Genomic DNA, 15,295 nt, shown 5'->3' with positions numbered 1-15,295 from the left:
TGTCTCCTGAGGCCTCTGAATAGCCCCTGGGCAACAGGTAGCTGAACCCAGGACAGCTGTGAGGGCACAGCTGATGGGCCTTGAAGAACCAGGACACAGGCACCTGTGCTTATCTTCCTACTGCATCTCCCCGTGAAGGAACCTGACTACTGCCCTCGAGAACAGTCTATAGGGCCTCCAATCCCATCCATCCCTGCTTTCATCCACACCTTCATTCATTCATCAAACTTTTGCAGTCCCCGCTTGGTGCAAGCTTCCAGGCACAGAGTGCCCTAGCTGCTGTGCAGCTACCCTAGCTAGTCTCCTGGAGTTTTAGAGGATTTGCAGTTTGATTGACTTTATCCCTTATCTACTTTCTGCCTAATCCTGGCTCTGTGCCTGGTGCTGAGGGAGATAGTTTTCCCAATGCTCATTATGCGGGGTAGCAAAATAAGCCAGGACAGAAGCGTGATAAATTCAAAATGCAGGCTGCAGGCACTAGAGAGTGAGATCTGAGTGGTCTGAGCAATCCTGGGGGCCTGCTGGAGGAGGTAACTGTGGGATGGGCCTGGGAAAGGTAGGGAATCGTGAAAGAGGTATCCCAGACTTCCCTCCTAACTCGAGCAAGGTACAGGACAGAGGTTAGGAAATTCCAGCCAGTGCTCATGTGACACCCTCTGCCTCAGTCTGGCACACCCACAGCTGAGGGTACCAGGCAGTTATCCTATTTCATCCCCACTGCCCACTCCAGAGTTCAAGTCCCCTACTTGCGCTGCCTTTCGTACGTGCTCACTTGGGGCCTTTGCGTGTACTGCTCCTTCTGCCTGGAATGCCCTGTGCTCCTTTCTTCTCCTCCTGAGCCTCCGGGGTTGAGTGTATATGCAGGACTTGCCTAGAGTGACCCTAGTCCTCTCCTGACCTCAGGGAAGTTGCTCCTTCCCTGCCCAGACCAGGCTGCCCCATGACACTGTCTCAGCAGCGCCAATGGCAGATTCTGTACAAAGCCATGTATGTGGCTCTCGGCCTCTGCCTGAAGCACCAGGAGGGCGGGCTGAGTCCGCGTGCTCAGCGCTGAGCCTAGGCCTCCAGGTTCCCGGTGGCTTGGGCAGCCTGGATCGCTGGGAGGGACAGCAGGTACCTGGGGCAGGAGACCCCCCTCCCCTCCAGCCAGCTCCCCAGCAGGGCCAGCAGACCTAACCCTGCCCAGAGGAAGCAGCCCTAACCTGTGCAGGTCCAGGGCTGTCCTGGGACCCGCTCCTTGGGGGGGATGGGGTGGCGGTCGTGGGACAGGGGAGGTGCTGGCTGGGGCCTGAGTGTTGTTGCAGGAAGGTGTGCGACTTCCAAAGCCACCTCAAGCCTTTCCCATCAGAATCAAAGGACTGAGGTTTGGGTGTTTTGTCCCAAGCGGACCTGGCTGATGGGGACATGTGGCTGCCTCATCCCAGGGAAGTGACCTGGGAGCAGGCATGAGGGCAGCGAGCCTGAGTGGCTGAATGCAGGGACTTAGCAGGCAAGCAGGAAATGCAGGGGCCCCTCCCAGCCCTGCCAGACACAGGAAAGGCACGTGAGGCAGAACATGACACCTATGACTCCCCTTTTGCTAGATGGTCCCCGCTCCATCTAGCAAATGTTTCTCCTCTGCACCAGCCCTCCCCCACCTCCCAGGAGCCGGAGGAGCCCATGCTGGGAATCCCTAGGGGCCTCAACTTCTCTTCTGTGAGTGGGATGAAGCGGCTGCCTGCAGGCTATCGAGAGGCAGTAGTGCCTGGAAGGTGCTGGAGTGCAGCCTGGACAGTGTGGCGCACTCAGCAGGTGCCCAGAACTCTCGGAACCCGTCTTTTTTTTTTTCTTTTTCACGACTGCTTATTTTCCACACATGCTTTTGGGCCTCACCACAGCGAGGCAGGCCCCTGGCTAAGCCTTTCAGGACTGTCACCCCTTCCTCTGCCAGCATCCACTGTCCTCCTCCACCTCCCTTGTCAGCTGAGCCTCCTGGGACAGAAACCACCGGTAAACCAGAGGAGTAAGCCTCACTGTGACATCCACTTCAGACTGGGTGTGGAAAAACACTCATTTCTGGGAGAGGAGAGGCCTTCCCAGGTCTCAGCGGTCTCGGCAGTCCCCCGCCCTCCCCACCCCAAGCCCAGTGCCAGATGGTGCCCAGGAAAGAGGTCCCGAACATGGAGGGATCTTGTGGGGAACCGAGAGTGAGTCATAGTCCTTGGCTCATCGTCTCCCCAGCTGGGTCTCTCTGACCTCGAAAGGTTGTCATGAAAACAGGGTGGGGTATAGCGGTACTCAGAGGAAGCCACCAATTCAGGAAGAAGTGGAGTTAGGAGGAAAATATTTGCATGTCATCTGGAGGCAAAATATTTCTACGTGCTTATAGACAACTAGAATATTGGGACCAAGGATCTGTTATTGCATGAAGAGGATCCTGCAGCCTCAAGAGTGCACCTGGCTCATTCAAGGTCACACAGCCAGGCGGGGACGTGCACTGGGCTGCTTGCTGTGCCAGGAGAGGGCTGAGCCCTTGCCTCCTCTGCTTCCCCTGCTCCTTTCCTTCTAGCAGCTTCTCCATTTTCCACCTCACAGTTTTGTTGTTTGGAGTGGGAGGCAAAGCTTACTGAGGAGGGCTGGCCTCATCCCAGCCAGAGCAGGCAGCTGAGACCAAACAGGTTACCAGATTTACCCAGAAGTGGCATGGAAACTGAACTGCCCAAACCTGGAGGTTCGATGGGGAAGGTCTCTGTGCTGACCTCAGCCACAAGTCTGTCTTCCTCAGGCAGGACTAGGTTTAGCCATGGGCAGAGTGGCACGCTATGGAGTGGGCTACAGGGGCACAGGCTAGCGAGGCCCTGGGGCTGAGGGTTCTCTCTATCTGGAACTGTCCGCCCAGAGCCAGCTGCTGGGCACTTGGGTGTCTTTTCCCCATCAGACCACTAGGGGGCTGGACCCGGGGTCTTGGACTCTCCCTCCTCCCCCACCCAAGTGCTGGCGTCTGGCCCAAGACTGGATGGGTCTGGGAGTCCCTGAAAGATGGTAGCTGAGATGGTGCTGGTAGCACAAGGTGTCACGGGCCTGGCCTAAGAACCCAGCCCCATCGCTTCCCAGACACGTGGCCTTGGGTAAGTCCCTGATCTTGCTGTGTCTCCGTTTTCTCACCTGTGAAATGGGCACAATGACAGTCCCTGCCTCACAGAGTCGACATAGTGTACAGAAAACTCTGGTACCTAAGAAGAGTTCAACAAACATTAGCAAGTAGTGCCATAATCGTCACTCACTGTTAATATTAGTCTGCAGCCTTCGGCACTGGCATTCTGGGGAACCAGCGGACAGGCTCAAAATCTTGTCTGCAGCACAGCACTTTACCCCCCTCCTTTCCCTGGGGCTTCTTGTTCTATTCCTCTTTCCTCCTTTACACCCAATTCATGGAAGAATCTTTACCTACTTACTCCTTTTTACTTCCTGTCCCCTTTGCCCCCAAAAGTGCTCTCATCCAGGGCACCGGTGACTTCTTAGTGGCTGCATCCAAAGGGCCCTATAGTCGACTCTAAAGTCCCCTGATTTCTCTAGTGCATCTGACAACCAACTCCTTTCTTCTTGACATTAAAATGCTGAGCCTCTTGGACCACCATGGTCCTACTCCCCTCCACCCCCTGCCAGGTAGAGGCTGAGCTCTTTGCCCCCTTCCCATCTTAATAGCCTCAGCCCCTCTTCCCCACATAGGTTTCTACTCTGGTCCCCTGGCTCGCCAGAATTCTCACTGCCTAAAATGCCATCCCCTCCACTCCTCCAAGCAGTGTAAATTCCTTCTGTATCCTTCAAAACTCAGGTTGGGCATCTTCTCTCTTGGAAAGCATTTTTCTGATGCTGTTCCCCCCCTCCCAGAGTTACTTCCTCCCTGCCTCAAGTTCCCCCAGCACCCCTTCCCTAGGGAAGAGCTACTACATGCCATTGTATGTAGTATCCATTGTATGCAGCTATCTACAACTTGGTCTCCACTAGACTCTGAGCTTCTTGGAGTTGGGACCAGAGGCCCACTTTTCATTCATCTTGGACCTCACCCCCAGGAGCTCCATAAACATTTGTTAAAGGAGGAGCAGCAGTAGCTCCCCCAGCCCTGCTTGCACGGGCATAGAGGAAGCCCAGAAGAGCTCGCAAGTGGGCAGTGACAGTGCCTGAGGAGGCAGCTCCCAGCTGGGCTCCTCCTTGGGCTCAGGAATGAGGAAAGAGTCCTCCCAAGCACCCAGAATGGATACACTAGAGGGAACTCGCCTATGGCATATCAGACATCACCATGGGGGCATCGCATAGGTGAATTCATAGAAATCTCATAACAATTCCAGCAGCTAGGCATCATCAGCCTCATATCGTAGGGAGGAAACTCAGGGTCAGGACACTGAAAAGACTCTCCCAAGATGACACAGCTAGAATTTTTATCAGCCCTAGCTGCTGGAGGCAGCCTTTAGTTTTTGAAGGGTGATGAATCATGGGTTGATACTTATTGCTGTAATTCTAAGAGATCAATAGATTTTTTTTCCCAAGAAAGCAAAATACAACCTCACTATTCTGAGTCTGGTCCAGGAACCAGCAGCATCAGCATCACATGGGGGCTTGCTGGGAATACATACTCGATCCCCATTCAGACCCAATGATCAGAACTTGTGTCTACCAATGTCTCATGCGGACCCACATGCACATGAATGTCTGAGAGATGCTGTCTGGACCCACACTCCCTCACCAGGCAGCCTGGCTGCTTGTCCTTACTGTCTTAAGCAAGGAGGCTTGGAGCAGCTGCCCGGTGTCCTGGAGGAGCCCAGCTGCCCCAGAATAAACCTTGCCAAAAGAGCCACATTCAGTTAAAATTGCACCTTCCTTCATTGAGTTTGTTTCATAGTAGAAATCAGTATTTTCTTTTTCTACTCCCAGGGCAGGCTTGAGGTAAGTGTGGGGGAGGGGCACAGGAGAAGAAAAGGCAAGGATTGCTGGTACCTACAAGAGTTCTAGGGTCCAGACATCCAGCAGGCGCTACATAAATGGCAGGTGAGCTAAAGTAAAGAGCAGAGAAGGACACAAGGAAGCCAAGAAGAGGGAACGGTTCTGCCTCCTGTCCCCCGAGGGCCACCTGCTCTGGGAGGCCTCCAGCCCACAAAGGAAAGCCAGTCTGAGGAGATGGGAGAGCACAGGGATATTAAGCAGATTTTTTTTATGCCAGGGTTTCTCAAGGCCTTACAATCCTGGGGGCAGGGGTTCACAGTATGCTCCCCAGACCAGCAGCATCAGCAACCCCTGGAGTTAAAATGCAGATTATCAGGTCCTGCCTCAGCCCTCCTGCATCAGAAACTATAGAAATGGGTCGAGAAATCCTGATTTTTAACAAGCTCTCCAGGGGATTCTGATGAGGTTGCAATGTTTTCCAAAGTAATTTGACCACAGAACAAGCTCTTTTATAGGGAAACCATATTTTATGCTTTGTGTTATGTCTTCTTTTATGACCCATTTTTAACCACACACACAAAAATGCTACTTTAGCAAATATAACTAAAATGTCCCAGGTCTAACTTAGGTGGGAATATCTCCTCTACATTTCCCAACATTTTTATCTTCCAATGGGATGCATCTCTGACTGCCTAACAAAATTCGATAGAGGCAAACAGGGTTAATATACAGACATGCAGACATCAGTTGGAAGAAGAAGGAGATAGTTTTTAAACTTCCAATATTAGGGGATTTTGGGTGGCATTTGTTAGGTTAAGGGGGAGGACACTATTATCTATGAGTATTCTGGTGATGTGCAGCCAACTTGCAGCCAACTTGTTTCTGAGCTGGGGTGGTAGTAGGAGGGCATGGGGTCTTCTTTCTGCACAGAACTCATGGCTTTAGTTTCTGGAGAAATGAAAGGCCCCACCGTGGGCCTCACTATGCTGCTTCCCTGCTTTCCTCCTCCTCCTCTGCTGGAACTGCCCCCAGCCAGTGTCATCCCTTCCATCCCTTCTAGGCTCCTGCTCTTCAGCATCTCAGGCGCCTGAGCCTTCTCTTCACCACCAACTCCTTTCAAGGAGCCACACATGTGATTTTGTCTGGCCTTCAACTAGCAGCAGTGACCTGTGTAGGAGGCTGGGAGCAGGCAGTGATCGGGGCTATGGCCAAGGGGCTATGGCCCTACCCCTCCTGCCCCTCCCCAGTACACGACCTCTGGCCCTCGACCTGAGCCTGCAAGACATCACCAGAGGCTACACGGGGCTCTTGACCTCAACGAGACCCCCACGCTGGGCTCGTCTACCCCACTCCTTCCCCAGCTGCCCTATGTAATGACCACTTTGTTTCCCCGATCAGCCAGATGCATAGGTCAAGGATGCCTCAGTGTCTCCTAATTTTGACCTGAATCCCAGGTCCATCCACACCACAACCTGCATTCTTTCCTCACTCCCCTAGTCCCTCTTTGGTCACTCCCTTCACCACCTCTGGGTCCTCTCATCTGACCCTTGGAGGCTGCCAAGCCAAGCTCTCACATCTCCCCGAACTCTGCAAATGCAGGTCTGTAGGAGTCCGGGCAGACTGTGGCAGCGCTTCTGATGCTGCCTACCTAGGGAGCCATCTGTGGTTACAGTGAGGTGGTGAGGTGTCCCTGGTGACCTCACAGAGAAGGGTGCTCCTTCAAGGAGCAGCCTCCACCTGATTCCATCTGATGGAAAATGCACAGGAGGTGAAGGTTTGAGCACCTTGGTCTTGGTGCGAGGCTGGTCACCTCCTCTGGAGCTCAGTCACATTTCTGCACTGTTATACCTTACAAGGAAGGAAGCTCTCTTTCTCAATTTCCTTTAAAGAGACATTCCCTAATCAGCCCACCAACTTCCTGCAATCAAGTTCTAGTTTGTAAACACAAGTGGTGAGTAAACACACAAGCTGTTCCTCCTTCAATACCACCAGGAAACGTTACAAGCCACTTGATTCTGTGAAAAGGCCCAGCCACAGCTGACCTTTGCATAAGGTACCCTCTCTGCCAGAGCATCCTTGTCCCATTCTTCTAGGCCCCTGCCTCTGTCTGCCTGGTTGGCTACAAGGCCAGGCCAGATGCCTTTCTGCTGTGAAGACTTCCTGGGTTCCATAACAAGATAACACCAGACAAAGTGAAGGATCCTCTGTGAGTCCTTGAGGGCAGAGGCCAATCTGAGGGAGCAAGTGTGTGATGATGGAGACCTGGGTCCTGGCTGGCCTGACCCCATTACTAAGAATGGATGGAAACTAATGCTGTTTTGAGGGAGAACCTTCTCTGTGTGGGGTTGACCTATGTGGCCTCATTATATTCTCACAACAACCCTGGGTAGGATCTGTGGTCTCATTCTTTAGATGAGACACTGAGGCTCTGAGAAGTTAGCTTCCCTAAGATTACCTTCCACTGGCCCAGAGGCCTCTCCCATCTGCCCCTCATCTCCTCAGGGTATGGGGTACATTGAGCTACCTCGCTGAGGTCCAGTCCCCTTGACTCAGGATGTACCCTCCTCAAATGCAGAGAGCACACCTCTAATTTCCTTCTTAGAACCTCATGGTCCTCAGCCAGCAGAGGTAGGGCTTAGCTGGCCTGCTCAGCTGTGCTGTACCAGGAGGGGCTGAGGGCCCATCTCAAGATTCCTTTGCTATGTTCCTTTGCCAAACATTCCATAACTCAAGGGGCCAAGTTACGTGGCAGATGTAGAGAAGGATGGGCTATGGTATCATTGGAGAAATGGTGGCCTGTGTGGCCAGTACTGGGGAGCATAAGGGAGGAGGCATCACTCAGGCCCAGGGGCTTCTAGGAGCTTCTGGGAGAAGGGCCACCTCATCTAGGTCCTGGAAAATGATGAGTTGTATTTAGCCAGGCCAAGAAGGGAAGAATGGTATCTGAGGTGGAGGGAATGGCACATGCAAAGACAAAGGGCATGAAGATGCCTTGCTAACTAGTTCTTGACACACATGGCTGGAGTGTCCTGTGCATCTGGGAGCAAGAGGGAAGGCAGGTGAGCTGGGCAGAGATGTGCAGGCTCTCACCCATAGTTGGGGTAATCATTGGAGGATTTTAGAAGGGGAGTAAAAGAATTATATTTGCCTTTGTAGAGGGAACTTCCAGCAAACTATGTGTGCACTTGAGAATGAACTTCCAATTGCTGTGTGGGATGGATCCTGGGAAAGCAGGTAGAAGGATGTTTCTGAATGTCCCAAGGAGGGATGACAGAACCTGAGGGAGACATGCATCCTGAGACCCCAGGAGATAAACATGACCCCACAGGCAACTGGGTGGAGGAAGAGGCCAAGGGAGGCATGGAGGCCAATGGTTTCAACCCTGACTGCACACTGGAGGCCCCAGGGGACTTTGAGAACATATGTAGAAGTGGCCTTGCAGATGCTGGTGTGAGAACTCCCTAAAGTGTCAAGACACAGCTCAAAGTCTCCTCTACTGGCCCTGGGATGGTGCTGGGGCTCCATATGTTTTAACGAGCACCCTAAGAGTTTCAGTAAAAGCCCTGCAGTAATTCAATCACAAAGAAGGAGCACAAATCAAATCTCTGTTGTTTATCAGCCAGGGCCATTGGACAAGTTCTGTGACTTCCTTATTCCTCAGATTCTTCAACTGCAAAGTGAGAATAATAACCATGCCTGCCTCACTGGGTTGCTGTGACAGCCAGCCTGGGGATGGGTGTCAGTGGTCAGCGCAGGCATGGTGGCCATTTTTCCTGCAGAGCTTTGCTATCTAGGTACAGCCTGGGCCCTGTCCACCCTTGCATTGGCCATGGGAAGATGAGATATGGGTGGGGATGGGACACTTCAAGTAAAGACCTCTACTTTGGGCTGACAACAGAGCTATGTTTGGTGTCTGGAGTCATCCAGGTTTTAATTTTGTTTAGATACAGGCCACCCTGTGGTTGTACACTGAGGATCCAGCATGGCCAAGATACAGTCAGATGATTTGGAAAGAGGTGCCCAGCTGAACTGCTTCCCCATCCAAAGCACCCCCCACACACACACTCCGAGAAAGGAGTGAGGATCTCACTCGCAGCCCTAGCCCCTGGAGGAGCTGCCCAGCATCCTTAGGTTCTTGGAAACTCACGCTTTAGAGTAGTTCAGAACGAAGTCCACACCCTTCTCGCTATCAAACTGGATGTCTCGGGGTAAATCCTTGTGACATTTGGCATCAATACTCAAAGGGAAGCCAGGGTTCCACTCCATCCACCTGAGCATGAATAAAAAGAAGAAAACTGCATCAAATGCTTGGCCTTTGGGTTAGCCCTCTCAGACTAAAGGCTGCTCAACTGGTCTGAGGATGTGTCTTCTATCAGGTCAACGCATTCTAGCTGAGTGTGTATCCTGGGGGGTACTGGGACCCCTCCCAGGGGCTGGCAGTAGCCTGCTTTGCTGTGCCCAGAGCATCACAGTAGGAGGTCTGAGGTCCCCTGAACCTGAGACTGGGCTCACGGCAGAGGAGTAGTGAATGGTCGATGTTTACCAGTGTACAAAAAGAAGCCGAAAGGAAGCATCAGAAGACCTCACCCAACTGCAATCTCTCCCCTGGCATAGAGCAGCCTTGACGATCACTGGAGGTAGAAGTGGTTGATGCTACCCCACTTCTGGGCTGACCTGGACAGCTAGTATGTCCCCTGCTCAGTCAACACACCGCTGCACTGTGTGTGGTAGCTGGGGAATGGGGGCAGGGTCATGTCCAGGGCAGCAGGGTGGTTCGATGAGGAGCTTCAGGCACAGACCACTGCTAGTGGTAGGCTTAGTCACTGTTATAACCAAAATAGCTTCCCCCAAAGACAGGCCATGCCAAAAATTTCAGGTCCTGGTGTCCTTGAAACTTATCCTGCAGCATTGATCACTTTTTAAAATTTTACTTTTCTTAAATAAAGACTTTATTTTAGAGGTGCAAATGTGCCTGTGAGCATGGGGTGGGGAGGGCAGAGGGGGAGGAAGAGAGAGACTCTCAAGCAGACTCCCCACTGAGCACAGAGCCTGACATGGGGCTGGATCCCACAACCCTGAGATCATGGCCTGAGCTGAAATCACGCTTAACCAACTGAGCCACCCAGGTGCTCCTTAAATTTTACTTAAAGATTTTTTTCTTAAACTTTTCTTTATTTGCTTATGCAAAACCCAAACTAACCAAAACTGTCTCTTTAGCATAGGGAGAATGATCTCCTATGTCTTTAAAAAGCAAAATTTACAATCTGGTTAACAGCTTTTCCATTTGTATTCCTAATTTCCCTTTATTAAAATCTCCCTTGGGACACCTGGGTGGCTCAGTGATTGAGCATCTGCCTTCAGCTCAGGTTGTGATCCTGGGGTCCGGGAATCAAGTCCCACATCAGGCTCCCTGCAGGGAGCCTGCTTCTCCCTGCCTATGTCTTTACTTCGCTCTCTGTGTCTCTCGTGAAAAAATAAATAAAAGCTTTAAAAAAATCTCTCTTATGTAAGGAAAGTAAAACACCAAGAGTTGAAGTCATAAAAAAGTCTGGAGTCCGTTTTTTTTTTTTTTAAGATTTTTTATTTGTTTATTCATAGAGAGAGAGGGGGCAGGCAGAGACACAGGCAGAGACAAGGCAGAGAGAGAAACAGGCTCCATGCAGGGGGCCCGACGCGAGACTCCATCCTGGGTCTCCAGGATCACGCACCAGGCTGCAGGCAGTGCTGAAACGCTGCGCCACCGGTGCTGCCCTGGAGTCCCTTTAATATCATCTTGCCTTTTATTTATTTATTTTTGAATTATTATTATTTTTTATTGGAGTTCAGTTTGCCAACATATAGCATAAAACCCAGTGCTCATCCTGCCAAGTGCCCCCCTCAGTGCCCATGACCCAGTCACCCCAACCCCCACCCACCTCCCCTTCCACTACTACTTGTTCATTTCCCAGAGTTAGGTGTCCCTCATGTTTTGTCACCCTCACTGATATTTTCACTCATTTTCTCTCCTTTCCCTTTATTCCCTTTCACTAAATTTTATATTCCCCAAATGAATGAGAACATATAATGTTTGTCCTTCTCCGATTGACTTATTTCACTCAGCATAATACCCTCCAGTTCCATCCACGTCAAAGCAAATGGTGGGTATTTGTGTTTCTAATGGCTGAGGAATATTCCATTGTATACATAGACCACATCTTCTTTATCCCTTCATCTTTCGATGGACACCGAGGCTCCTTCCACAGTTTGGCTATTGTGGATATTGCTGCTAGAAACATCGGGGTGCAGGTGTCCCGGCGCTTCATTGCATCTGTATCTTTGGGGTAAATCCCCAGCAGTGCAATTGCTAGGTCATAGGGTAGCTCTATTTTTAGCTCTTTGAGGAACCTCCACACAGTTTTCCAGAGTGGCTGCACCAGTTCACATTCCCACCAACAGTGCAAGAGGGGTCTCCTTTCTCCACATCCTCTCCAATATTTATTGTTTCCTGCCTTGTTAATTTTCCCCATTCTCACTGGTGTGAGGTGGGATCTCATTGTGGTTTTGATGTGTATTTCCCTGATGGCAAGTGATGTGGAGCATTTTCTCATGTGCGTGTTGGCCATGTCTATGTCTTCCTCTGTGCGATTTCTCTTCTTGTCCTTTGCCCATTTCATCATTGGATTGTTTGTTTCTTTGGTGTTGAGTTTAAGAAGTTCTTTATAGATCTTGGAAACTAGCCCTTTATCTGATACATCATTTGCAAATATCGTCTCCCATTCTGTAGGTTGTCTTTGAGTTTTCTTGACTGTATCCTTTGCTGTGCAAAAGCTTCTTATCTTGATGAAGTCCCAATAGTTCATTTTTGCTTCTCTTTCTTTTGCCTTCATGGATGTATCTTGTAAGAAGTTACTATGGCCGAGTTCAAAAAGGGTGTTGCCTGTGTTCTCCTCTAGGCTTCTGATGGAATCTTGTCTCACATTTAGATCTTTCATCCATTTTGAGTTTATCTTTGTGTATGGTGCAAGAGAGTGGTCTAGTTTCATTCTTCTGCATGTGGATGTCCAATTTTCCCAGCACCATTTATTGAAGAGACTGTCTTTCTTCCAGTGGATAGTCTTTCCTCCTTTATCGAATATTAGTTGACCATAAAGTTCAGGGTCCACTTCTGGGTTCTCTATTCTGTTCCATTGATCTATGTGTCTGTTTTTGTGCCAGTACCACACTGTCTTGATGACCACAGCTTTGTAGTACAACCTGAAATCTGGCATTGTGATGCCCCCAGATATGGTTTTCTTTTTCAATATTTCCCTGGCTATTCGGGGTCTTTTCTGAATCTACACAAATCTTAAAAGTATTTGTTCCAACTCTCTAAAGAAAGTCCATGGTATTTTGATAGGGATTGCATTAAATGTGTGAATTGCCCTGGGTAACATTGACATTTTCACAATATTAATTCTGCCAATCCATGAGCATGGATTATGTTTCCATCTCTTTGTGTCTTCCTCAATTTCTTTCAGAAGTGTTCTGTAGTTTTTAGGGTATAAACTCTTTACCTCTTTGGTTAGGTTTCTTCCTAGGTATCTTATGCTTTTGGGTGCAATTGATAATGGGGTTGACTCCCTAATTTCTCATTCTTCAGTCTCATTGTTAGTGTATAGAAATGCCACTGATTTCTGGGCATTGATTTTGTATCCTGCCACACTGCCAAACTGCTGTATGAGTTCTAGGAATCTTGGGGTGGAGTCTTTTGGGTTTTCTATGTACAGTATCATGTCATCTGCAAAAAGGGAGAGTTTGACTTCGTCCTTGGACTTCCTCTTTCTTTTACAGAGTCCCCCTTAATATTTCTTGCAGAGCTGGTTTTGTGGTCACATATTCTTTCAGTTTCTGCCTATCTTGGAAGCTCTTTATCTCTCCTTGTATTCTGAATGAGAGCCTGCCCCTGCTCAGCTCGGGGCAGGAGCGTCCTTGCTGTCCTGTGCCCTCCTGGCCTCTGCCTGTCCTTGGGTGAGCGCCGGATCCTGGGCTGTGTCCAGCGCCCTGGGTTCCGGGGCCTGCACTGCTGGAATCGTGCTCCCAGGGCCGCAGCCCCCTCCATGTGGAGCCGTCGCGGGAGCTGCTCCCAGGGCCAGCCGGGCCCGCCCTCCAGCCCTTTAGGGAGCTTGGCCCACAGCGTGTGGCCCCTCTCCCCTGGGCGCAGGTGTCTGTTAGTGCCCCTGGGAGCCCGGGGGCATTCCCGCCCTCCTGGGGTCCTGCTCCAACTCCCTGCGAGCGCCTTTCCGTCCTTCCGTCCGGGAAGGTTGGTGCAGCTCCTGCTTCTCCGGACCTGGGCCTTCCTGTCCTGGGGGCACTCGCCCCGCGGCCTTAGCCCAGCTCGTCACACCCCCTCCCCATGCCTTTTTTATTTTTGAATTTTTTTTCCATCTTCCTACCTTGATAGAAGCACAAACTCTTCTCACTGTAGCGTTCCAGCTGTTCTCTCTTTAAATCTCAGACTGAATTCATCGGTTTTCAGGATGATTTGAAATTTATCTAGGTAAGTTGGTGGGGACAGGTGACTTCGGGACCCTACTTTTCCTCCATCTCGCCCCGCCTTCATCTTGCCTTTTACTGTCACAAAAATCCCTATGGCTTTTCTGTGCAGTCCTATTGGTCCAGTAGGACTCCATTAGGACCACAAGAGCCAAATAGGAACTGAATATGATCCATCAGAGCAAATGCATTTTGAAAAGCATTTTCTGTCTCGCAGCACTGCCATTTCTCATTGATGGTTTACTTATAAGATTACATTTTCCTGGACTCTAAGAAAATCTTCTATATTTGTTATATTTGATTTAACACCACATTAACAGAATACAATGGAGACAAGTGTACAAGTGTACAACATCCTAATCTACTGATATTTCCCCCCCTTATTTTAGAAAATTCATTTCCTGGGAACTCCTGTCTCTCACTGCTGTCGCCCCACCTCCTGAGTGGGCAGCACTGATGGATGAAAGTGCCCGGCCAGGGTGGTCAGGAGACTATGGCCTCTGAGTGCATGGAGACAGCACAGTTGTGAGCTTGCCACCAACACCTGTGTCCCTCCCACTGTAGGCACTGCTACCTGAAACACCTGACCGGCTAACCTGCATGGGGGCCAAAGGCCTTCATGTCCTCCGATAAACAGGCAAAGAAAAAAAAATCACACTCCACTGAGGAAGACCAAGTTGAACAACCAGGCAGAAGGAAGAAGAAGCAAAAAAGACATTTAATTTCTTTGAAAAAAGGAGAAATGTTAAAGAGATGTGAGTAAAGGAAGTAGTTAAAAGACTTTCTCCAACAACAAAACATGATTTCTGAATTGAAAATTCAGTAGAGAAATGGGAAAAGAGAATAGTCCCTGTGAGATCTAATTTTGTCTCCTGGACAAAATGTATTCATTCAATAACTAGTTACTGAGAACCTGTCAGGTGCCAGGCACTGCTCTGTGCAAAATGGAAGAAAATGTAACACAAATACAGAACAAAACCACAAAGAAATGGAAACTACGATGGGGATTAAGGAGTGTACTCTGTTGTGATGAGCACTTGGTGTTATATGGAAGCAGAAGCACTGAATATTGTACACCTGAAACTAATATGACACTGTATGTTGACTACTTGGGATTAAAATTAAAAAAAAAGAAAACACAGGAGACATGAAAGGCAGGTATAGAAGATTTAACATGCAGAGACTAAGATCCAAAAGGATGGAGAGGGATATATGGAGAACCAAAAATCCAGAAATAAGAGAAAAACTTTCTTAAATTGAAAAGACTTCAATTTTCTGAGTAAGCCCCAGGTGGAAAAGAAAAGGGCAAAAGGGCATGTATAGTTATATACTGATTAAGTGTTAAAATGCCAGAGAGAGGGAAGATGTGTGTGTGTGTGTATGTGTGTGTGTGTGTGTGTGTTGGTGGGAAGCGTGGAGTGGGGCAGAAAGACAAAAGGAGGTGGGGTGGAGAGAAGGGAGAAGGGGAGAGGGAGCAGGGGGAGAAAGGGAGAGCGGAGGAGAGAGATGCTCTCACAAGCTCACAAGTTTCTAGGAGAAGAAAATAATCGACTTATCATTAGGTTTCTCATTTTATACTGAAAATGAGGAGACAGTGTGAAGTATTTACAGATTTCTTTTTAGGTCGTCACCTAAGCCTCTTATATCGTCAAGTAATTGGTGAGGGCAGGAGAATTTTCGGGAGGTAGAGACAAGCATCCATTCAGGTATTATATTACCCCAAACCTCTTCTGAGGAAATTAACTGAACAAATTCAGTCTAAACCATTAGAATGAACCACAAAATTCTGAAATATAGTAAAAAGTGTTCATCAGAAAACAATAGCAAGTATAATATTAAATTAACAGAAATATCAAAGGCTTTT

General features: G+C 49.4%; 1 protein-coding gene across 4 annotated transcripts in view; it reads right to left on the bottom strand.

Annotated features, from left to right (window-relative positions):
• ALOX5 (arachidonate 5-lipoxygenase) overlaps positions 1–15,295 on the bottom strand; it is a 58,417-nt gene that overhangs the window by 18,788 nt on the left and 24,334 nt on the right. For all 4 annotated transcript variants that reach the window (XM_072806272.1, XM_072806270.1, XM_072806269.1 and 1 more), the window contains one exon: positions 9,068–9,190. In XM_072806272.1, the coding sequence (XP_072662373.1) occupies positions 9,068–9,190 (123 nt within the window). The remainder of the gene's footprint in view (positions 1–9,067; positions 9,191–15,295) is intronic.

This window comes from Canis lupus, chromosome 29 (genome assembly GCF_048164855.1).
Source record: "Canis lupus baileyi chromosome 29, mCanLup2.hap1, whole genome shotgun sequence".
NCBI lineage: Eukaryota > Metazoa > Chordata > Mammalia > Carnivora > Canidae > Canis > Canis lupus.
This window is presented reverse-complemented; position numbering and strand designations above follow the sequence as displayed.